This window comes from Diuraphis noxia, unplaced genomic scaffold (assembly GCF_037042655.1).
Source record: "Diuraphis noxia isolate RWA-SAM2 unplaced genomic scaffold, SU_Dnox_SAM2 contig0001, whole genome shotgun sequence".
In the NCBI taxonomy this organism is placed as follows: Eukaryota; Metazoa; Arthropoda; class Insecta; order Hemiptera; family Aphididae; genus Diuraphis; species Diuraphis noxia.
Genome location: NW_028301711.1, coordinates 8,176,342 through 8,202,941, shown reverse-complemented (window position 1 = coordinate 8,202,941; position 26,600 = coordinate 8,176,342). Strand labels below are relative to the sequence as shown.

Here is a 26,600-nt window from a genome sequence, read left to right as displayed (position 1 = left end):
TATTTTATTTTATTTGCTGAGTATAAATTGATAAACAAAAAAAGTGTAGATTAATATTATAATTTAAAAAATGTATCATTATTTTATCCAGATAAATTTTTAGTTATCTTCGCACAAAACTGCCTCCTAGACAACTGTAGTACTAAACAGATTTTTATGAAATTTTTTGTACATAACATTTCATCTTAAACATCTGGTTACTAATTTTTATTACAATAAAAATAGGCTTTTCATCTTTTTTTGAATAAAAACATCACTTTTTTTTTTAAATTTATGAGAAGCCTTTTATAATAAACATGTTTATTGAAATGAAAATTGACATTATACATAATAGTTAAAACTCGAGCCTTTTCTTTCTTGATATAAGGATTTTAAATTCTTAAATCACATCATCTGTGTCAATTTCAATAGAAATTTGTTATTCTATGAATATCAACGTTAATTCATCCAAGAACTGTGGGGTCATCGCTGCAACTTGATTACAAAGATAATGTAAAGATATTTTTTAAGTGTTCACTGGTCAATCATGCTGACGATTATTTTAGTTCAGAATAGAAAAATTTTGTTTGGTATCAACTATTCAACTATTATAATAAACAATAGACTTTTCCGTATTTAGACATTGTCAAGTTAAAAATGTAACCATCGTCATTTGTAAAAAAATATAAATAGTTAATACCTACACTAAAAATAAAACCCATATTTCTTTACTGAGTATTGAGAACCATCTACTATAAATTTAATAACAAGTCCATACTCTAAATTTATATTGCATTACTATTTTTTAATCAATAACTAACCAGTAGAAATTATGAACTGAGGCATTGTTCATGTGCTCTTAAACGTCTGCTTGCATACTTCATAGTCCACTTATGCTTACCGTTTACAGATTATTATAATAATTAAGACAATTCAGGTGACTAGTAGAAATTAGTATTTTTTATATGTATATAATTGGTTGTCATTGGTGGATACTGGCTTAGGTAAGGTAAAAGTATGCCTCACATTATCACATTTATGGTTACAAATAAAGAAATTATATCTTAAAAAAAATATGAGAGTTAAATGTATACTTGTAAGTTGTAGTATTGTAAGGTACTCAAAAACCAATGGCATAAATTGGCCTCAACTTCTGTTGGTGCAGAGAAATATTTTACTTTCCATACATAACCACCAATACTATAAATCCTTATGAAATTCATGCTGTGAATTTGTTTACCTATCTATAATTATCTAGTGTCCTAATTGTACTTAGAAATTAGTTTAACAAATATAAGGAGATATTGTTATTTTTCAAGTACTGTTTTTGAAAAGAAAAAATTTAGAAATTGTGTTCATTTGTGTAATGTTTAATTAATTAATATAGATACATCATATTTGTTATAACTGTGTGAAAATCTTCAATATTTATATTATTTAACACTAAACTAGATAGTAAAGTACCTACCAAGGAAAATATTATGATTCTTTAGTTGTAGGCAAAGTGATAGTTTAGGTATTTAAATAATAGTGTTTGTGAATGCTGATTTAATTTTGAAAACCTATTTAACTTCTTAATTACTGAATACCTATAGTAATATAAAAACAAATGAGGCACGCAGATTATAATTTAACTATAATGGATTTATTATACCGGGTGATTCTTTTTATCATTGAACTCTCATTATTTCAAAAATTATTAATGTTTTTGAAAATATTTTTTACATAGTTTCAAGGTGTTAAAAAACCAACGTTTTTATTAAAAAATTAAATTTTTTATCTTTATCATTTTTTAAGTATTTTACTTTTTTGAATGACAACATATAGTTTTAATTTCATATTCCAATGCAGAATATTTTTATAAATGTTTTGATTCATAAAAACTGAATTTAGGATGAGTAGTTTATCAGTTATAAGCATTTAAAGTTTAGACAAGCAAAACAACTTGAAACAATGTAAAAAAATATTTTCAAAATTTATTAATGTTTAGGTTAGGTTCAATAATAAAAAAACACTGGGTATAAGTTTTAGGCTTGTATTTATCAGTCAAATCTACGGTTATTATTTTTTTCAAAATTTGATCTTGAAATGCTTATAAAAAAATTTGTGACTGCGTATTTTAAATATTTTACATCTGCCTTTGTAACAATAATATATTAGGAGCTTTCTATTCTATTGTCAAGCTTCCTTACCAACAAATAAAATGTTATTGATATTCATACAAAAAAAACTAAACAAATTGGAAACTGGAAATGTCCGTAAACACTAAACAGATCAAAACAAATCAAAATATTTTGAAAATTTTGATAATTGTATCGTGTATAGAATAATGGTATGGTCATTTGTTTTAAAGTAACCTACACAGACACAAAAAAATAAAAATAAAATAAAAACACATCACTGTATAACTTTGTTCGGAATGTCAGACTTTCCCTTCCATTAAAAGTTGTGGAAATGGAAATGGAACATTTTAAAAAAATTCCAGCACTTTTATCAGGTACTCTAATTAAAAGAAACAAATGAGAACAAAGATAAAATTATTGGGTTGAAAATATCGTTGTTGAGGTATGACAAGTCTTTTGGTATTATTCAATTCAAAAATTCATTAGATACAGAAAGATGGTGTTACTAAAGATTTTATTAATTTATTTTTATTTTGTAAGGCATCACATATAATTTTATTTTATTATTATTATTATTAATATTATGTTACATATATATTTTATTAAGTATAAAAAGGATTAAGTTGAATAAAATTAAATTGTCAAAATATGTTATGTTAATTATCTTGTTTAAAAAAAAAAAAATGTTTATTAAATATCATCAAAATGTTTACTTTTTTCACATATCAGCTTTTGGCTCCCGACCACAGATATATATATATATATAATGCTACATTATGCTCACTTTAATAAATTGTAAATGTTATGCATATCCTTTGCTCTCAACAATGATGTAATGTAATTATTTACATTACAATCATATATTAATTATAAATATTGTTATTAACGTACATCAGCAAATATTATATTTATTTTATAATATGTAATATATTATGTAATGTAATGTACAGCATAGGCGTGCGCAGGGGGTATGCAGGGTATGCAGCTGTATACCCTGAAGTTCTGTGAGGGCCGAACATCGAGTCTGAAAAATTGAAACATCCAGTTATCAGTTATCAACTACCAAGTATTTGCGAAATACATACTTCTTGTATTATGTAATGGTATTTATTACAATATTTTTTTAATTAAGCAGTAGGTTTTTTCAATATTTGTGAATTGTGTATACTGCTATGTACTGACGTCCCGCTGAGACATCTAAACACGCATATACACGTAGATATGTATAAGTGACCCTGGGGCGTATGATTTCGCCAACCAATTATATTGTGTAGGACCTCAATAGTTATATCGAAGGCCAAACTTCTAGCCTTTCCAAAATATTACCATAATTGGAATTAAATATACGAAATATTAAATATGAAATCGTAGTCTTGGCAGGCGTATTTAGAGATATGATTATTGTCGTCGGGTTATGGAGATTACGTGTCGCGAATAACCAGGATGTGGCCGACCGGTCGCATGGGCGTGGGAAGCTACGATATTAAAATAATACACGCGTACGCTTTTGCACGACTCGGCCATGGACACATACGTATCTTATCGATAGGAGAGGAAATGCAGAGAGTAGGACTATCTGGACTATATAGGAGAGCCCCGATTAGACCCAATTCAGACGTGAGCCACCAGAGTCAGAACAAGCACCTTCACGCCAGACACCAGTCCAATTTAATTATTCGGACTTAGAATATTTTACAACCAAATCATTTTGTGCAGTAAAAGTGTTCCATTTACATAGTAATCAAATAAATATCTAATAAATTAATCACAAATTAAGTTGTTATACTTATTACACCCAATCCATCTACCTCAACACCAGTCGTTTGTCCTCCTGTATGCTGGGACGCTACAAATTTGGCGCAGTCGGTAGGATTTTCCATCAACGGGAAGCTGAAAATTTTTTGTTTTCAACTTCACGGAGGCAACTCACCCAAGAGTCACGTTTGGAGGACTGATCACCTTCCAGCAACTCCGGGAAAAAGAGAATCTACGTAGCAAGCAGCTAGAGCAGTCAGGACAACAACAAGAGCAACAATGGAAGCAACTCAAGCAGTGGCAGTATTGTGAGTTGTAATTTAAGTTTTGGGGTACTTATTTATGTAGGAATTTTAATTATAAGGCTCTGTCACGTCTCCTTTGGACCTGTTAGGACCATCGTATAAAATTTATTGTGAAGGTGTATATATATATATTATCTACTTAAAGAAATAATATGGTAGGTAATGTATAAAAGTGTAGGAAAATTTTGAGAAATATATATATGTTATCTACTTAAAGAAATAATATGGTAGGTAATGTATAAAAGTGTAGGATAATTTTGAGTATATAAAGGGTATATGTACCGATAAAAGTGTTATAAAGAGAATAAATGAGTATAAAGTGAATTTAAATAAATGTTATATGAGAATAATTTTGTGGTATAAATTAATATGAAATGAATATAAGTGAAAATAAATGAGAATAATTTTGAGATATAAAAGTGAATATAATATAATTGAGAAAATAATAAAGAGTATATATATAATTGGAATTACGCGCGTAATGTCCTATAATGTAATGTCATATAATGCAATGTCATATAATAGATTGAATTGAAATAAAGAGATATTGAGTTAAAAAAATAATTGAGAGTTTATTAAATGGTAGTTAAACCATAATTTTTGTGATTTTGAGAAATATTGATATAAATGGATAATTGAGTTTTAAAAAGAAGAAATAAATAAGTGAATAAATATTTGAAATAAATGTGCGCACATACATATATAAGTTGAATTAAAAGAGAAATACTAAAGAGTAAAATTGAATAAAGTGTAATTGAGAAAAGATATATAATAGAGTAGCTTAGGGGCCCTAGAATAAGCATTATATTAAATAAATTAGTGAGAAATAAGTCGTAGTGAATATTGGAGTATTGGGTAATAAATATTATAGTTACTTTTAGTAGGTAATTAAATTAAGAATTTCAAAATAAATATTTTGAACAGTTATAGAATTAATAATAAATAGTGGTTATTAAATAAATAGTGATAGAATAGTTAGCGACATTAGAATACAATTTAAGTGTTTAAATTTTAGGTACATACAATAAATAAATAATTTTATTTAAATAATTTTACTAAATGAATAAAATATACATTGATGAATAAAAATTTGGGAGATACGTCAGAGAATCCGACAGGGAATTTAACGGAAATAAATAACGATAGTACTACGGACATAGGCGTACAGGTAGGAGAGGCAAGCGGTGCTAGCGTAGTAGCTGCCGAAACAAATATAGTAAAAATCGAAGAGTTAATCGATTTGAATAAAACAATTGAATACCCGAGTCCACAATATTCTGACCAAGATAGGTATTTAAGAACAGCTAAGGGAATAGCTTGGGTAGATTTAATTGAAACACCGAGTAGTTTACCTAGAAGAGGAGGAACTCGATCTGATCCGGGGGTAGTACACACGGAATTAGTCGCAGAAAAACGAACCAGAAAAGTTAGTAACGCTACACTAGAAATGGAATTCGATAAAGCTACGTCCCTTATACCGATATGTACGGGCGCGAATAATGTCGCGGAATTTATTAATACGTGTGATATTGTTGTAAAAGCAGTAGATAAGGATAAATTAGACTTGTTAGTTAAAGTAATAAATTCGAAGTTAGCCGGAAATGCTTTAGAAGCATGTAAATACCGCGAGACTAGTACATGGAATAGTATAAAGTCAATTTTAAAGGGAGCTTTTGAACATAAGTCATCTGAGAGGACACTGACTTTAGGGTTACACTTTGCGCGTATGAAAGAAAACGAGTGCGTCGCGGAGTACGCGAGTCGAATCGAAGAAATCTATTATAAATTATGTACAAGTGCAACAGAGAAATTAAATGAAGCCGAAGCCAAAATCTATAAAAGTCAACTTAAAAATCAAGCATTAATAATTTTTGTTAACGGGTTACCGAAACATTTAAATCTTGCACTAAAAGCTAGGGATCCAAAAACTTTAGAGGATGCTATGCAGGTAGCGAAAGACGAAGAAACCGAATATAACGCTAATTTAGATGTAGAAAAATTACGGAAAAACTTGGAAAGACAAGATTTAAACGGGGGAAATGTACTTGAAAATAAGTTTAGGAAACAAGGAAATGATAATAATAGTAACAAACAAAATTTTAATCGCGGAAATAATAGATATAATAATTATAACAACGGGTATAACGATTCTAATAGGCGAACTAATAATAACGTATATAATAATACATTCGATAAAAATTTTAATCGGAACGGATATAATAACGGAAGACAAAACCAGAGCAATTTTAATCAGCGTAATAATAATCAAAGCAGGATATCGCCAAATAACGCAGGATGTTATATCTGTGGCGGCACAAATCATTTCGCACGAGACTGTAGGCAGGCAGGTCAAAATCTGAGACAAAACATTAATATGAATAGACAACAAATTCCAAATTTCAATCCGCGTAGAAACAACAATAGTAATAATAACGTAGTGGAACCACTGAGTTGCACCTATTGCAATAAAAGAGGACACGAAATTTCGAGTTGTTACACAAAACAGCGAAACGATAGGAATAACGCAAATTCGTTGGGAAACGCTCAGATGCCAACCTCGAGTGGGGTGAGATTGGTACATCAAATAATCGATTCAGAACCCTCACAGAGCGATGCTTACGCATTTCAACAGCTATAATTCAAAATCATATAATGTTACAATCACCTAGTTTTAATACAGAAAACGTTCAACTACTATTAGACACGGGTAGCGATTTAAATTTAATAAAAATAAATAAATTAGCTAATAACACGATAATAAATGAAAATGAAAAAATTTATCTAAAAGGCATAAACGAAAAAATAGTTCCTACAATTGGACGTACAATAATTACATTAATAATAGATAAAAACGAATTTAAAACTGACTTTTTTGTAGTAGATAAACAGTTTCCGGTCGATAAGGACGGAATATTAGGACAGAAATTTCTGATAGAAAATAACGCAATAATCGATATCGCAAATAGTACATTAACAATAAAAGATAAAAATGACTTTAACGAAAATAAAATATGTTTCACATTAAAACCGCGAACGGAAACGGTGGTTTGCATACCGATTGCAGATCCCGATATGGAAAATAAAAATATTTTAATAAATAAACAACAATTATCAGAGGATGTGTATTGCGCAAATATATATAATACGGTTAAAAATGGCAAGATTACAGTTAGTGTATTAAACATATCAGAAGTAGCACAGGAAGTGAAATTAGCGCAGATTAATAAAATATCATATGAATATGACGTGGATACAGATAATCACGAAATAAAAAATATAGTTCATGATAATGCACGCGTAGATAAAATAAAAAGTCTTATTAGGAGTGACCATTTAAATACAGAAGAACGCGAAACGATAATAAAAATTTGTGAGCAATATGCCGACATATTTTATTTAGAGAACGATTATTTAACTATGACAACAGCGGCAGAACACGTAATTAAATTACCTGTTGACCAAGCCCCAGTTCATCGAAAACCATATAGGCTACCGCATGCGCAGTTACCTATAATTGAGGCAGAACTTGCGAAAATGGAAGAAAACGATATCATAGAACGGAGTATGAGTCCGTTTAATGCACCACTCTTATTAGTGAAAAAGAAGGCAGACGCGTCAGGGAAGGAGAAGTTTCGAGTAGTTATAGATTTCAGGGCATTAAATAATGTTACCTTAAACGAATTCCACCCTTTACCGAATATCACAGAGATTCTAGACCAACTAGGTCAATGTCAGCTTTTCACTCTACTCGACCTTCGAGCGGGATACCATCAGGTACCTTTAGCAAAAGATTCTAGAGAGCTTACGGCCTTTTCAACAGGTCAAGGTCATTACCATTTTAAGCGATTAGTGATGGGATTGGCGTCAGCACCCAGTACGTTCGCACGTATGATGGCAAACGTTTTATCAGGACTAATTGGAGTAAAGTGTTTAGTTTATTTAGATGACATAATAATATACGCGAAAAACTTAAGTGACCATAACAATAAATTAATTAGCGTATTCGAAAGATTACGTATACATAATCTAAAAATAGAACCAGACAAATGTGAATTTCTAAAACGAGAATGCCTGTTCCTAGGGCATATAATTTCGGAACATGGAATTAAACCAGACCCAAAGAAAGTTACTGCAGTTCTAGATTTTCCAATACCAAAGAATGTAAAACAAATAAAAAGTTTTCTAGGACTTAGTGGATATTACCGGAAGTTTATAGAAAATTATAGTTCGATAGCTAGACCGATGACTAGGTTGTTAAAGAAAGATGTAAAGTTCGATTGGGACGATGATTGTCAACAAGCGTTTGATAAATTAAAAACATTACTTTGTTCAGAACCAATTTTGCAATACCCAGATTTTACGAAAGAATTTATACTTACGACCGACGCGAGTGGGAAAGCGCTAGGAGCAATATTATCACAAGGAAAGATAGGGAGCGATCTACCTATATCATACGCGTCTAGGACGTTGAGTCAGTCGGAAGCGAATTATTCAACAACGGAATTAGAATGTTTAGCAATTATATTTGGGGTTAAACATTTCAGACCATATCTCTACGGTAGAAAGTTCACGATTCTTACAGATCATCGACCATTATCTTGGTTGTTTAACTTAAAAGATCCTTTATCTAAATTAGCAAGGTGGAGAATCGAATTGGAACAATATACATATGAAATTAGGTATAAACCAGGTGTACAAAACGCGAATGTAGACGCGTTAAGTCGGATGTATAATATTAAAGAAATAAAAGATGAAAGTTACGCAAACTTTCTTGAAAAATCGGAAACTATGATAATAACCAATAGAAACGTGAAAGAGGTACACGGTGAACTAATAGAGTCACCGAATGAATACAATATAGTGTCAGAAATAGAAAAGTATTATAATTTTAGGTCAGGAATAAATTACGAACTAAAACAAAGATTCGGAAAGGATAAAACACTAAAATCGAATAAGGATATCGGGGGCGTTGTAAAATTTAAAACGGACGATAGATATATAATATTTTTGATAACGAAAAGTAAACAAAAGCAATTAGCGACGTATGAAAACATGTATCTGGCATTATTGAATTTAAAATATTTCTGCGAAAAACATTCATTAACTAAGTTAGCTATGAACCAGTTAGGGCGGAAAGACGGTTTAGATTGGGCAAAAGTTCGATCTATGATACGATATGTATTTCGTAACACAAACATCGAGATAATAATCTGTACTAAATTAGAATACAGTAAGGAGGAAAAATTAGTTATTTTTAAACAATTTCACGATTCTTTACTAGGAGGTCACGCAGGAATACATAGAACATATAAAAAAATTAAACGGCAATTTAACTGGCCGAATTTAAAACAGGAGGTAAAAGATTACATAAAAGGTTGTGCTTCATGTCAAGCGAATAAAACTACTAACAAACATCATAGAAGTCCCATGGTAATCACTACGACAAGTTCTAAACCATTCGAAAAATTATTTATGGACATTGTAGGACCATTAATAGAAACTGAGTCAGGTTTCAAGTACATACTTACTTTTCAAGACGATTTGACAAAATATTCGTTGGGAGTCCCGTTACATGACCACACGGCGAACACGGTAGCGAAAGAATTTGTTACTAAGTTCGTATGCGTGCATGGAATACCTCAAACGATTTTAACAGATCAGGGCACTGATTTTCTTAGCAAAATCTTTTCCGAAGTATGTAAATTACTAAAGATTAACAAAATAAATACAAGTCCTTATCATCCACAAACCAACGGTAGTTTAGAAAGGTCACATAGAACTTTAGCCGAATATCTAAGACATTACGTAGATAAAGATTTAAATAATTGGGATCAGTTACTACCTTACGCACTATTCGTATATAACTCGACAGAACACACCGCAACTAATTACCAACCGTATGCGTTGTTATATGGAAGAGATTTAGATATACCAGTAAAATTAAAATGTAATCCAGAACCTAGGTATAATTATGACGATTATGTATTCGATCTAAAACAGAAAATGCAAGAGTCGCATAAAATCGCGAGAGAAAGGTTAATACAAAAGAAAATAAAATCTAAAAATCATTATGATAAAAAGGTTCACAGTGAGGACTTAAGGATAAAAGATTTAATATTACTTAAAGATAAAACCCAAAAGAATAAATTGAGCGCGTTATGGAAAGGACCATATGAAATTCTAGAAGTCCTAGATAGTGAAAACGTGGTAATAGCGCGAGGTAGACAGCGGGTCACCGTGCATAAGAACGATGTAAAGAAATATTATGAGACCATGGTATAAAGTAAATAAAAAAAAAAAAAAATAATAATAGATAATTAACTATTGTATAAAGAAAAGTAATAGACGTAAGTAATAATAGAGTAGTACGCAATTAGCGAAATTAGATATAGATATAAGTAGTAAATAAGTGAAGAAATGGAATAATCATAAGAAGAAGATATTTGCATAAATAAATAGGTATAAACCCAAAATAGTAATAAGAAAATGTACTATTATAGATTAATGATCGTAATGGCAGCCCACGGGGACTCAGACATTCCGGACGAGTCAAGTGTGCAAACTAAAATATATTATAAATACACGGCGGGTAACGTAGTTATCAAAAATGTGACGGAAACTCAACATAATGATATATTAATACCTTATATGTATGGACGGAGATGTAACTTAAACAAGTTGCGAATTAAGTGTACTACGTCAAGTGGCGATGACATGGAAGTAGGAGTAAGAGATCACCCAAGAATGATGGTGCTAGAAAAGAAGTGTGTGTTGGTTATAATGAGTTTAGATGGTAAAGAGGATACGACCGTTATTGCTAATAACCTTTACTTAATGCACCACATATTGGATTTGGACCCGGTAATGGAAATACAGACTACTGAAGCAACAGAAGTGGCACAAGGGGGAACTGAAGTGAAGAAGAGATCACTACCTGATAGTCTGAACTCTACCACCGCTACGAATAATATGAATGAAACAGCAAGGACAGAATCAATCATCAATTCGACATTATCAATAGCTGAAGCAACGAGACCAGTTAATGGAACGAGTTTGGTTAAGCAAGACAACGCGACGACCACTACTATGACGACACGAACGGATAATGCCACTAAACTTACGACCGATAATCCACCCACAACTAGAGTAAAGAGGGGGACCACGCAATATACGCCAAGTTTTATGATCAAGGTACCACAAAGAACCACGGACGCTGGACAGAACAGTCACAAGCATACTAAATTTTACGACGCATCTGATGATGAAATAATTAATAAATTGAATACGGACGACAACGGTATCAATAACACGAATAGTATATTCGAAACTGTGTATACAGAGAAAGAAAAGAGCGATAAAAAGGCAAAAACTAATGGGAATATAAATCTTTTAAACTACATGGTCTATGTTTTAACAGGATCATTGTTAATGACGACTATATTATTAGCACTTTTTATTAAATGTAATTATAGATGTGTACATAAAAGTAGGTACAGATATATGGTACAAACGCTAAGTGAAGGTCAGGAAATGAGACAAACAGAATGCTGAATAAAATATGAAAGTAACACGAAAGATAGTATAATATAAGAAATAAACTATAAGTTAATCACGTAGATAAATAAATTAATAAAGGAAGTAGAATTAGTAAATATTGATAGAGATGTACAATAGGTACGCTATAGGAAGTAATTGATTAAGTAGAAAAAAAAAGAAGTAATAAAGTAAATAAACAAATAAATAATAATGGCGGGAATATAGGAATTAATTAAGTTACTAAATATAAGGTATATGTATATTAACATGTACTAATAAGTATATTATTACGTAGGTTAACACTAGTGACAATGAGTCAAGGACAACTTCCGTATACCATCGAAGAATTTAAAAATCAAACAACAATGTTTTGCGAAAATCGAGGGGTAGTTAGAATCGAAGGGGCTATGTGGGAGTTCGTAACATATGTACCATTAGAAAATTACGATGCTAGGCATGATAAACTATATAATGAAATTATGTCAATGACCAGCCATTGCAAGGATAAGCTGATGGAATATGAAATCTGTTCACGATTTGATAATATATTGAAAACGATGTTCCAAGAAATCTCTATACAACGAGAGCAAATGTATGAATCTATAGGCAGATATGTGTCCGATAGCAAGGGGGAGTCGACTACGAAAGGTCATAGGACTAAGCGAGGTTTAGTAAACTTTATAGGATCGGCTATGAAAACGTTATTCGGAGTATGCGATGACGACTGTACGAAGGAAACAACCGAACACATAGGTCAGATAGAACATAGTAATGAGAATATGATCCATATACTTAAAAATCAAACGACAGTAGTGAAATCAGCCATAATAGGTGTAAGTACGGCTGCCGTCGAAATAAATAAATTATATGGGGAATTGGAAGAAAAACAAGGGATGTTATATAAAAAGATTAGTGAATTAGCAAACAATACACACACACTAGAAACTCTGATTCTCACGAATAGAATACACAGTATTTTCACGGCATTACTAACACAATACGCATACGAAACCACCACGATCAGTGCGATTATAAACGCAGCGAGAACGGGGGTACTTCATCCGTCGCTTATAACGCCACGGGAACTTGCAAAACATCTAACTGAAATTAAGTTAGTTTTACCACTCAATTTTAATTTACCAATGGGTACAAAACCGAGCGAGATATATGAACTAAGCAAAATTACTAAAATGGCAGTTTTTTATAGCGGTAATCAAATAGTTTTTCTAATTAGAATACCTTTGATCACGGAAATAGAATTAACATTATACAGGATTTTACCTATACCACACCCGATAGAAACACAATTAAACGGAAATATAGATTATAAACACAGTATCATTCTAAAACCAGAATTCCAATACATCGGTATTACTAGAAATCGTAGGCAATACACCACGTTTACGGAAACGCAATTACTTCAATGTAAGGAAACCGAAGTTTTTACAATTTGTCCAGAATTTCAACCTATTCAACATGAGTCGGAAAACCAACCATGTGAAATAACGTTATTTAAAAATCCGGATACTCTACCAAGCTCATGCGAGGCAGGTATTATCATATTATCTAAAAATATATTTCATAAATTAAAATATGCAAATGCATGGATCTATACAACTAGTGGGGAAACCTTAACAATAACATGCCAAGGAAATAGAGAACCATATATAGTAAAGCTAAAACATCAGGGGTTAATCAAACTAAATCAAGACTGTAGGGCATATGCCGAAGATATCATATTGAATCCAACGAGAGATATTAAATCTAAATACTACGTTAACTTTATACCACGAGTAGGGGAAGGGAAGTTAGTAGCAACGCTTCCTAGGCAAATTAAAAACTTGAATCTACCTAATATAAAGACCAGACATGATTCACATAAATTAGATAACGTAAACGATTTAACACATTCTTTAGACGATGTACAAAGTATGATCGATGACGAAATATTTAGGCAATCAGGACATGTGACCGATAATGAAAATAATAATTACTTGATATATATAATAATAGGATTGATGACCTTTGCGACAATACTATTGTTATTTATATATATAACGTATAAGTGTAGATTAAACACTTGGGAACCGATTAAACCACGATATAATATAACTCCACACCCTATACCAACAAGTCGAAGTACATTTTATGTTGATACACCGATAATTGCGGAAGAAAGACCTAAAAGTCCACTACTGGGGGATACACCGGACAGGTTGTCCTTATCTCCACCAAGAATAAAAGATTAAATTACTGTAAGGGAAATGTAAAATAATTAATATTAGAAAGTAATAAAATTATAAAAAAATAATAATTAAGTATAATTCGTAAATAAGATATAAGTATAATATAATAAAGTATAGTATAGAATAGGGGGTAAAAATAGATTAAAAACTATACATATTAAAAATAATGACCTATTAAATTAATCAACAGAAAGGAAACACACAAGTTTGTCATCATGGATTTTGAATTTTCGATGATAAATAAGACTGATATGGTTCTGATATCCGGGGCCATATCCAATAGTTTGGACAGATACAAAATAAGGAAATTGGAGGGAAGACCGTTAGTACTACCAGCCAACACGGAGGTCAGACCTATATTGGACCGAGAGGTTGTGGTAGTAAGAAAAGAAATTAAACGTATTTTTAGATGTAAAGAAGTGTTGAGAGATACTTGTTTAGGACAGTTAGAGTTAAGTTTAAACACAGAATTAAATAATTTAGATAAGGAATATATAGAGGAATATTTAGCACATGGAGATAAAATTAATATAATCGTACTATGGAACGGACATTCGGATGTAAGAGTATTACATAAATTAAAAATAAACCAGGTTCCGATTCTTAACATTACTTGTTACGACACGAGGTTCGACCAAAATTTCAGCATAAGGTTAGAAAAACTAGCAAATAAAGAGATAATATTCGAAACCGATATCGGAAAGTTCGATAAAATAGGGAGATTGCTGAACCTCCAAGAAACGCATGATGCAGTTTGTAAAAAGACACATAATATAACACATGCCCACGATCCTCGGACGGATGTACAATTTACAAAATGTATATTTGACCACGTGATAAGAAAAATGGGGTATGATAATTTAATTAAACATTTTAGATAACTATAGGTAGAAAATAGAAAACTATGGATGGACCGCTACGACTTGAGACCTATGCAAAAGAGTCGTAACGGATATGTCCATAGGTTGGAATAGATAAAGAACACCGGAAAAACCGGATAGTACCTATAAACTAGAATATATATATATACACTTAGAACGTATAGAATGTATGGTTAAGGGAATTAAATTAAAGGGATAAGTTAGTTAGAGGAACTTTATTAATATTGTTATAAAAAAAAAAAAAAATGAAAAAAAATAATGTAAACTATGGTTATGGGAAAATATTATTATTAGTATTATAGGACAATTAAGTTAATCAAATAAATAAACAATTAATGGAATATAAATGTACTACTAACACAATCTTTATTATTATATAAGTACGGAAAAAAAAATATATTATTAATATAACTATTAACCAAAAATATATCATATTATATAAAACATTATTATTATTGTAATCTAATTATTGTAAATGCGATAAGCATATAGATATATTTATACATTCTAATCATTGCATGTAAAACTATGAAATTGTAAGAACTTGTGGGACATATAACATTTGAATTTGTACACAAGCTAAAACTTGTAAATGTAAAAATGTAAAGTAACTGTTACAGATATTATTTAAAGATTTCTGTCTTGAGGACAGAAACCTTTTTTTTAGGGGGGAGGTGCTATGTACTGACGTCCCGCTGAGACATCTAAACACGCATATACACGTAGATATGTATAAGTGACCCTGGGGCGTATGATTTCGCCAACCAATTATATTGTGTAGGACCTCAATAGTTATATCGAAGGCCAAACTTCTAGCCTTTCCAAAATATTACCATAATTGGAATTAAATATACGAAATATTAAATATGAAATCGTAGTCTTGGCAGGCGTATTTAGAGATATGATTATTGTCGTCGGGTTATGGAGATTACGTGTCGCGAATAACCAGGATGTGGCCGACCGGTCGCATGGGCGTGGGAAGCTACGATATTAAAATAATACACGCGTACGCTTTTGCACGACTCGGCCATGGACACATACGTATCTTATCGATAGGAGAGGAAATGCAGAGAGTAGGACTATCTGGACTATATAGGAGAGCCCCGATTAGACCCAATTCAGACGTGAGCCACCAGAGTCAGAACAAGCACCTTCACGCCAGACACCAGTCCAATTTAATTATTCGGACTTAGAATATTTTACAACCAAATCATTTTGTGCAGTAAAAGTGTTCCATTTACATAGTAATCAAATAAATATCTAATAAATTAATCACAAATTAAGTTGTTATACTTATTACACCCAATCCATCTACCTCAACACCAGTCGTTTGTCCTCCTGTATGCTGGGACGCTACAATACCTACATATTAATCATAATTTTACGAGCCTAAAATAACTTTCAGGGCGCGCTATTGTCAGACTTCTGCATATCCTGAAAAAGAGGCCTGCGCACGCTTATGATGTACAGTAAATATAGATATATCACACTGTTATGAGAATACACACCATTTCATTTTTAAATATATTGTTTTATTATTCGACCAGCATTTTAATAAATAAAAATATAAGTAGTTTGAATGCACGGATCGGATAGACATTTTTCATGTATATTGCAATACATTTAATTCATAGATAAGAGTTTAAGTAGGAGCTTAGTGGGTCAATTGTTTATGTCAATGTTGTTACATACATGGAAGTAATAATAAGTATTAAGTAAACATAAAAACACTACAATAAACTCAATTTCAATCTCTTAAAAAATATACATGTAATATTATACTGATATATTGTATTACCAAGTTTAATTACTTCAATTCATATTATAATTCTACTATTGTTTGTTAATTTTCATTACTGACCTTTTCATTGGCTTACATATATTAATATTATTTTTTGCAATATTTCAAACAACTTTCAAAACAAGAAAAAATATAAAGTAAAAATATATTTTAATAAATTGAATTTAAATTCATCAAGTGGTGTAACTATGCTTAAAATATTATAGATTTGTCATCATTTTTATGTTGTTGGCATGCAAACATGTATTTTAATTTATAAATGATATTATATATATATTATAAATAGGTATCATGTTACTACTTTATAACATTTTTTAATTTTATTGTGTTTAATGTTATATCAAAACTTAAAATATAATTAAATTAAATGATACCTATGTTTAATTAATAGGTACAATCGGCAAATTACATTTTTTTTCTTACTTATTTTATTGCAATACCTTTAGGCTACCCTTACCTAAAATAAACTATTGCCCATTGGTTACACTAAATAAATTCCAATTCCTTAAAACATACAATATGTTGTCTTCAGTATTATTCAATAACCTATAGGCTACACAACTACAAGCAGTAATTTGTTTGAACTTATGATGACATGTGTTATATGTATATAAATTTAATATAAGTTAGTTTCGGTTATATAGGTATATAAAAACAATTTATTAGGAAATTACACCCTTGAAGAAAACACATATATAAATGGAATATCTGTTATATTGCTTATTTCATTATTGCAAATGTAACCGAAACACAATAAAAAAAATCATCATTGTATTAATACTTATTACTAATTCGTGACTAAACCATACTCTGTTAATCATATGAATTTCTACACGGCATGCACATCATTTTATTTGTGATATTCATTAATTTCTTAATTCACTTAATACTATATTATTATTCATTGTGAATTTTTAAATGATGTCACACATGCATATATATATATACAAATTTAAATTGATTAAACAATTAATTTTTGTTATAATTGTCATATAAGTTAGGTTCGGTTTATAGGTATATAAAAAAAATTACCCTTAAAGAAAAACACATGTATAGGGGTGTTATTGGTTCGGGTTAAATCGGGTGCAAGGCCCTGATACAAACATTGATCCAAATATAATAATAATATTTTTAAAATAGTTATACGTCTTAAAAAATCTAGTCTACAGTATAATAATAATATAATTATAATATTTAAAAAAAATAGTTGCCTATACGGTATATTAACAGATATAAATTAATAATTTGATCTACGCATTACGTTTGCCAATACAATAATAATAATTTAATCCACATCTCGTTTTGTTCAGCAATCTTATTTTAAAATTCTGCTATTGTTAACTCATTATTAACAATTTTTGTACATAAATATTGTAATTTTACATTTTTTCCTGATTCATGTTTATTTTTTTGTTCTTACGGGGTCCATATTATGTAAAGGTATTTTAGTTTTACCTACCCCCACTTCCTCAATTTTATTAATCAGCTTCCAAGTTGTTGAATGACTATGCCCGATTAAATGCGGAAACCTATTGTTCCAGCTTTCACAAATATTATTTTAACGATTGTACGGTGCCTAGAGTGTAATATAACCTCGTGTACGTTCCATGTTTCAGGGGGATACAATGGTATTTTTCAGACCAAATATGCAAGGTACCGTCGTCATGAAGGCGCCCGCCACGGAGACGCCTGAACGTTCTTTTAATATTTTTTTTTCTTTTGTAAGCAATTTCAATGGTCGTATTTAATGCCATATATAAATCAGAGGTTGACAGCTACATTTTGATTTCTACACGTGTTAACGGCTTTGTAGAAAAATAACAATAGTCGGCATGCCAACTGGCGGCGACGACCAACCCAAGAGTGTATATAAATATATTATTTCCAGTTTATTTCATTCCGAAAATGACCAGTCATGGTTTGTAATTCGTAGAAGGTTCATAATATATCTGAAATATCAATAGCACATAAATAATATAAATGTTTAAGAATATGTGACATATTTTTCAGACCAAAGATGCAGGGTACCGTCGTCATGAAGACGCCCGCCACGGAGACGCCTACACGTTCTATTGAAATTTTTTTTTGCTTATGTAAGCAATTTCAATGGTCGTTGCCAGGGCCGGAAGCATATATTATAATGTTAATATTCGCACTCTGGACACCTTTGTTGCTCACCACTAACAACCAATTTTATACAGGTATTTCATATTATGATACAATGGAACCTTTCAAAGTCAAATTTTCGGGAACTTGAAAGGAATACCATATTGCCATGGCCCCTGCGTTACAATACATGATATGTGTGTTCTTCGGAAAGTCAAATTTTCGATACAAGGTTTTTATAAAAAGATTAAATATATAGGTACCTGAAAGAGAGATCAATATTTACTAGGAGAATGCAATTCACGTACAACTATGTTCTTATAATCTATTCCATACGTATTGTACAAAAATATTATATTTCAATAAATTTTTTTTTTTAAATTGTTTTTGTGCATTCCCACAAAATCCACAATATAGGCTTATGCGCAAGCTTTTTATGAGTTAGCAACGAAAAACATAATTTAATTTACTATTTTAATTCTTGGATGACCACAGCAGCTGTAGCAGCAAAACCCGAATTAAAACATGTAATTTATTGTATACAAATCATTTACAATGAACCTGATTATATAATGCAGTGAAAATACTATGTTATATGCATGGAAATATTCACTAAAAATTTAATTAAAAAAAAAAATTACGAAAAATGTATGGTATGATGAAATTTACTAACGAAAAGTAATTTATTATATTATATTTATGTGTATTTATTTATAGTACTCGTAATTATTTCAGGAGGTACGGGAATGTACCAACCATGTAGTATGTGTTTTAAGACATAAAATATGTCTGTGTTTAAAAATGTGTGTTTCTTGTATTAAAATTAGATTATAATATTACATTTTTTTTCCATATTAATTTTCAACTTATCGAGTTAAATTCATAATTCGTGAACTGTTAACTCGAGTTAATTAATTTCATTAACTTGCTCAACTTTGAGAAAAATACGATTATATGCCGTTTATATCACGAATCAATGAAATATGCATTCTTGGTGAAAAAAAAGGCGATTATATGTAATTGCATACGCAGATATACAAATGATTATAATTCGAAGTCTACAATGATTTCATATAATATATAAAATATAATATATATGCGTGTAGGTGTGGATGTGTGTGTACCTGTCAAATGTCGACACGATTTATTTAGGATTTTCGGGTACAGACTGATTTTACACGCCCGATACAATACAATGAATAATGATATAATGCCGGTATCTACCATATTTGGGCAAATCCGACCCTTCGCCAGAAAATAATCTTGTGTATTGTTGAAAACTAAAGCGTAATATCGTTGTACTACGCAGTAGTTTTACGATGTAGAAACTGCGTAGTACCACGAAACAAAAACGGTCTGTCCTGCACTTTCATATTATCATAATACGTAGTATAATTTATAAACCCGCGGTGTAGCGCCCCCGGCCAAGGTACACTTGGGTACATTGCGAGACGCTGTTGAGCATTGTTTACGAAATCCATACTTAGAAAATATTTTGTGTTGTTGGAAATACATTTTTATGTTGTTGATAATGTAATAATGATAATATTTTGGATAAGGAGGTTGGTGAAATGCTTCAAAAATTTTATTTTTAAAAAGCCACCGACGTCATAATCTTATGGGAATTATGCGTATTTGAATGAAGTGATTTTCAAACTTTAAATATTAAACGATTTAAACGTTATATCTTATCGGTACTTGCTTAAACCAAACATAGACATAATTACCATGTACTTGTAAACATGTATGAATTAGCTAGTATCATGAATATTGTATAATACACTAGTTATTTATCTGCGAATTAAATATAACATAATAATATTGATGCAGGACTTGTGAATTGCGGAAAAAAATCCCAAGCACATTTTATGTATAAGATATAATAGAAATGATTTCAATATTGCATATTATTTTATAGAAAATGACGTGATTATATTATCTAGTCAGCTACGAACTTATAATAGGTAATAATAATAATAAATTAAAATGTTATGTGATTATGATACCTACTATCTACTATGTTTTTTTCAATTTTTATGAAAATTGTATATTCACTGGATATTCACTTTTACATCAGAAACCACCCCCCAAAGTTTGAAATTGAAGCATTATTTCGAATAGTTATGCTGTACACAGACACAAAAACAAAAAAAAACACACATCATTGAAAAATCAATACATTTATCACTTCGTTCAGAATCTAAAACTACCTATATTTAATGAAATAAATTTTATTCTTATTTATTATTTTATAAATTATAGCATATTAGGTATGTGTTAATATATGTGTTTGTTTTCATTAAGATAGTGTTTAATATATTTTATTACTAAGGTTTTTCACTAAGTGGTATCTTACTATCTTATTATTTTATCAAAAAAATAGAAACTAATGAATAACTTAGAATAATAATAATCATTATTTATTATAATATAAAACAAAGTCCTAACTCCTAACCAAAATTATATCAAAATAATAATTTCGAATGACTGGGGGCTGAACTATATCATATTCCCTAATTTATAAAAATTCCCGTTTTTTTTTTTGTTTTTTTCGATATTTTTGAAAACTGTTGGAAAATGTATACATCCAATTTATCAATCTGTTTTTTAGAAAAATGTATACCTTGAAGACCTTTTTATTTAGTTTATGTAATTCATTTTTGAAAAATTATTATTTTTGACAAATATATCTCTAAACAATTGTGTGTGGGTTTTGTGTAGGTACTGTAGGGATCCCTCACTAACGCCTATTATTTGAGTTCAGCGACGTTGTATTGACAATCAGGTTTTTCAAAGGAGACGGTTACAGAGTTATAATTTACAAAACGTTAAGATTATTAATTATTTATTGAAGAAAAGACACAAAGTATATAAATTTGAGAACAAAACGTAATGTATCTGCCGGAGAAATTAGTAATGTAAGTAAAAAATAAAAATGGAATGAACTTATGTATAGCGGCGATGTAGAGGACAAGCCTAACGACTATACTAAGTTCTACATTGGTTGAGACAAAAACTAATTCTAATTCTGCTATGGACAAAGTCCTGTATTTATGCAGAATCTTAGTGGTTAACTTGTTACACGTAAGTGACAAGGAGGAGGATCAAAAGGTACCGACGTGGTTGTTGTTGCCAAATGCAGTTGAAAGTGTTTCTCATTCGTAGCTATTAAATATTTCTACGAATTCTAATAAATTCGAAGTGGTAATTAAATTACAAGACTGAAGATGCGTATTAAAATATAATATTAAAAATAATAAAACGATTCTGCCGTTTTATTATAACGATTCCACGAAAATATGAAATTGTAATAAAACAATTTTTTTTTTTTATGATATTGAATATGCGCATTGGCTTCGGTTATTTGTCACTAATGTATATTAGCAATATCAGTTATATAATAGTAAATTAATAAATTGACTCCGTCGGTTTACTACAGTGCTTGCGGCAAACTTACTATTTAGACTACTTCGTAATATTCTTCTACGCCATCGGGCAAGTTCATTGGCTCATTGCTTCGTTGTCGGTCCCGACTCAAGGGGTAGGTTACGTCATTGCACTCCAGGGACGGCACATAAGTATAGGAGTGGTATTTTTCAAACCGTGATTTATATTATTTCGATTATGGGCAAGAAAATGTGTACAAAATTCTTATGTGCCTTAACGATCTTCCATCCCTTAAATAAAATGTGAGGAATTCGATACTCCCTTTGTCACGCCCCTGCTCGGACCGACCAGCGCTATTAGGTACGATTTTGCGAATAAACACATTACATTACTGTAATATAAATTGTTTGGTGGGCGGGAGTATTAATCGGTAAAAGCCTGTGGTATAATGTCACTTTTATTTACAGCCGGTGGAAGGGATGGCCATGGCTATCGCCACCACTAGCGATGAGGCGGCATATAAAATAGCTTGCGAAGGGTGTTTCACTACCATATTGCAATCAGAATAGGTACCAACTTCTTACAGTTCACCAGTTCATCCGTCTCGTTTCTCTCACTCATCTAGATAATATAATATTTTTCAACTGTTAGTTCGATTCCGTCAATTTTCTTCGTCGTATTGAACCTTACCTAAATATAAAAAGGCAAAACCACAATGACGTCGATAGTAGTAGTGATTATGTCATTTTTCGGTATTTTCATTATTCCCAGAGAGGCAGCCAGCATGCAATTAACTGATAATTTTAAATTTGGTAAGTACCGAAATGAATTTTCCCATTTCGTTATTTGTTAAATTGAATTTATAATACCATTAACCTTATTATATACTGTAGATATAAAAAATTTTATGAACAATTTTATTTATTTTGTATAAATATTGTGTTTATTTTAAATATAACTTCGCTACTCATACAGATACAGATAGAGTAAGTCCAATTATCCGTGGAAGATGCCCCATAATTGAAACAAGACATTTTGATGTCATTTCTTATAATCAAGATTCGTCAAAGGTTGAAAGGTGTGCCACCATCGAATTCGAAATTCAGACTAAATTTGATACGGAAATGTCATTTTTCGTGATATTTGGCAGTTTGAATAACCATGGACAACGTATGTGTTATCCACGTATGTGTTACAAATTATTATTTTAGTTTTTAGTATAGTACAATACATATATTAAACAGGCAGGACCAATTATGCATCGCATATTTCGAAAAATGTGATACATTTAAATATTATGAATTTCGATATGGTATATAGCAAATATACCAAAAATAACGCTTTTCTTATTTTTTATACAAAAGAAAAACATTGATAATAATTATCACACAAATATTATTATATGTTTAGCCATTTTAGTTAATAACTTAAATAATTCATGATGAATTGGAAGAAAAGTAATACACACGCTATGAATTTATATATATATATATATCAAGAATTTTGTTCTCTATTAATTTAATTAGAAATAAAAAAAATTAAAACACTTATTAAAATATAACCATAACAATGTTACTGCAAACTACAATTTATGCCTCTTATAATGTTAGTATGCCCCTCCACCCGCCACCAATCATCAGACTGCTAACACTTTAATTTAGTATATTTTATTGAAATTGACGTTAATTTGATCAAAAGTATACAATTCAAAAAGGTTAGGTATATTTTAATTGCGATTGAGTACGAAAAATTATATTTTAAATAAATTATTCTACAGTATTAGGTACCTATTTTAATATATAAATATGTTACAATTTTTGAAATTACAATTTGTATACATTATGTTATTATTCTATACCTGCTTTATTGTATTTGAGCATTAATAATTTAATTTCATTCAATTCTTAATTAGTATTTTTACCGTTTCTAATAGTGATTTATAATGTACACGTTTATCTAATATTGTAATATGAATATGATTTAATAATGTACCTAATATCATAACCCTTTCATTGAACATGTGTATTATAATTCTGTTTTATTCTGCAGATAATGATCCACCAGTTATGGTATTTAACTGTAAGCCACAATCGTCTTCGACACCATTAAATCCATACACCGATGGAAGTTTGATCATGAGGCTATACGGCCGATTCATCGAATCGAATGACGGATACGATGTCAGATGTGCCGTAAGTATTTTATGCTTACAATAGTTTAGGATTTTCCAACTAGTCCATTTGTAAACATATTTAATTTCGTTTTAAAATGTGATTCAAAAAAATCATTTCATATTTTGAATTCAAAATGATTATAATCAAATAAGACGGAGAGATTCTGCGCCGCAAAGCAACGTAAAGTTCGATCATATAATAACATATTGCATTAAGAGTGTGCAACACCCGTATTCGTTGTCTCAGTCTTACAAACGCGTATCAAAGAAAGTTTACGCTCAGCCGTTCACGTTTTACTCTGTTAGCTTAAAAATTAGAGTGAATTGACTTATTATGAAACTTGATGTTAGTACAATTATCTGTGTTTTGTTGGATATATTTTTACGATAGTCCAGTTTTTAAGTGAATTATGCTTGTATGATAAATTGTAAAATAAAATTTGTCATAATTCGCTCAAAAAATGAAGTATCGTAAAAATACTTACAACAAAACATAGATAATGTTCTTATTATCAAGTTTCATAGTAGGTCTATTCACTATAATTTTTAAGCTAACTGAGTAATACGTGAACTTCTGACTATAGTGCTGAGCGAGAATTTGCTATGTTACACGCTTGTAACACCGAGACAACAAATACGGATGTTGCGCCCTCTTAATATACGGGATAAACATAGGAATCATACAGCATAATTGCTATAGTGGTGTGACTGAATTAGATTGAATAAGACCTTTTGCCCCTAGATATACGTGCTTCCACCAAATTTCTTTTGTTATTTTCCTTACATAATATGTTTAAGTTGATTAAGTTTTTTCTATTTATTTTGTTCTTGCTTATTCAAGATGTACAAAAACGTCGAAGGCATGATGTACCTGATGGCGATTAGTGCTAATAAATCGTGCGATGGCTTGCCGCATATGTTGGCCAATTCACAGGCGAGTTTCCCCGAAGGGTACGCGTTGCTGCAGTCGAATATATCCAGATACAGTCAAAGACGAAAGCGCTCGACATCGGACACAAAAAATACCATTAAAAATCACTCTGGTTCCAGATTTTTCTGGCGCACAGGCTAACATTTTTTTTTATATTTTTACATAAATAAATATTGCCTGATTCTAGTTTTTACATCATTTATTATTAAAAACATTTAATTTTGTACCTAATTTATCTTAAATTTATCTTGGCAGTGGCCAATGTTTAACAGACAAAAGCATTTAAATTTTCTGTAAAATAAGTGATCAAGGGTACCTACTTTACTTTTCATTTATCAATATTGTTTTCAATAATTGTATTTTATATAATTATAATACATAATAAAGAAATATTCATACCAAGTATTTGAAGTTATGACATTATTATCAACCAATATTATAAACATATTTTTATTTATATGTAAAATTCTATCAACCGAAACTTATAGCCTATATAGGTGTAGGAGTGCTTAAATTTTAACACAATGGATAGCACTGTGTGTGTGTATGTGAGCATAGGACTAATTATGAAAAGACAAATAATTCATAAATATGAACTCAAATTTTAAAAAATGTGTGATATCTAAAATGTGGTTGTGTACCTATGTCATGCACGCAAAAGCTTGACATAAAATAAAGATATTTTTCGGTTTTCGATCTGATCCAAGGTCTGTCTGATGAGCCAATTTTGAAACTTTCTATAAATACATATTTTACATTTATTTTTTAATATACTCGAAAATAAATAATATTCGTTGGGTACTTGACAATTTTTCTCAATGTTTGTTATTTAATAGTTTTCTGTAAACTCAAATTTTTTCAAAACATATTTCAAATATTCGATATACCAAATCAATATCATTATTATCATTATTATCAATATTTTTGTCCGTATCTGTAATAATGTAATACGCTAATACCTAATAATAAATAATAATAATGGAATATTAAGTATAAAATTGTGTAGTTTAATTTAAATTTATGATGCTTTACTGCTAAAATCATTATGAATTCCAAATTTAATATTTCACATTGGATTTATTTAAAATAATTTATATTGCTAAACAAATAACAATTGCCTGGTCATTTAGTAACAAATAATATTTCAATAATTTTATGCATTATTTGTTAGACATAGATATATTTTGTATATTTTGAGTTTAAATTTTTTTAAATATGGTGGAACTAATAGGTATTTTGAGTCATTGATTAGAATATTTTTTGATGATATATGTTGACTTATTTTTTAATGGATCTAGCTTTTATATTGTATTGTCGGTTTAGATACAGATTTGCAATACTCACAATAACGGATTTTATTTTGATATTTTCTCATAA

The 26,600-nt window shown here is 30.2% G+C and overlaps 1 protein-coding gene and 1 pseudogene across 1 annotated transcript; both read left to right on the top strand.

The window, feature by feature from the left end:
• Positions 1-12,244: 12,244 nt before the first annotated feature.
• LOC149059408 (uncharacterized) lies at positions 12,245-13,669 on the top strand (annotated as a pseudogene).
• Positions 13,670-14,106: 437 nt separating this feature from the next.
• On the top strand, positions 14,107-15,157 carry LOC149059407 (uncharacterized). The gene has a single exon (XM_089216516.1). It carries the CDS (start codon positions 14,160-14,162, stop codon positions 14,823-14,825), a length of 666 nt encoding a protein of 221 aa, XP_089072642.1. The 5' UTR covers positions 14,107-14,159; the 3' UTR covers positions 14,826-15,157.
• Positions 15,158-26,600: the final 11,443 nt, after the last annotated feature.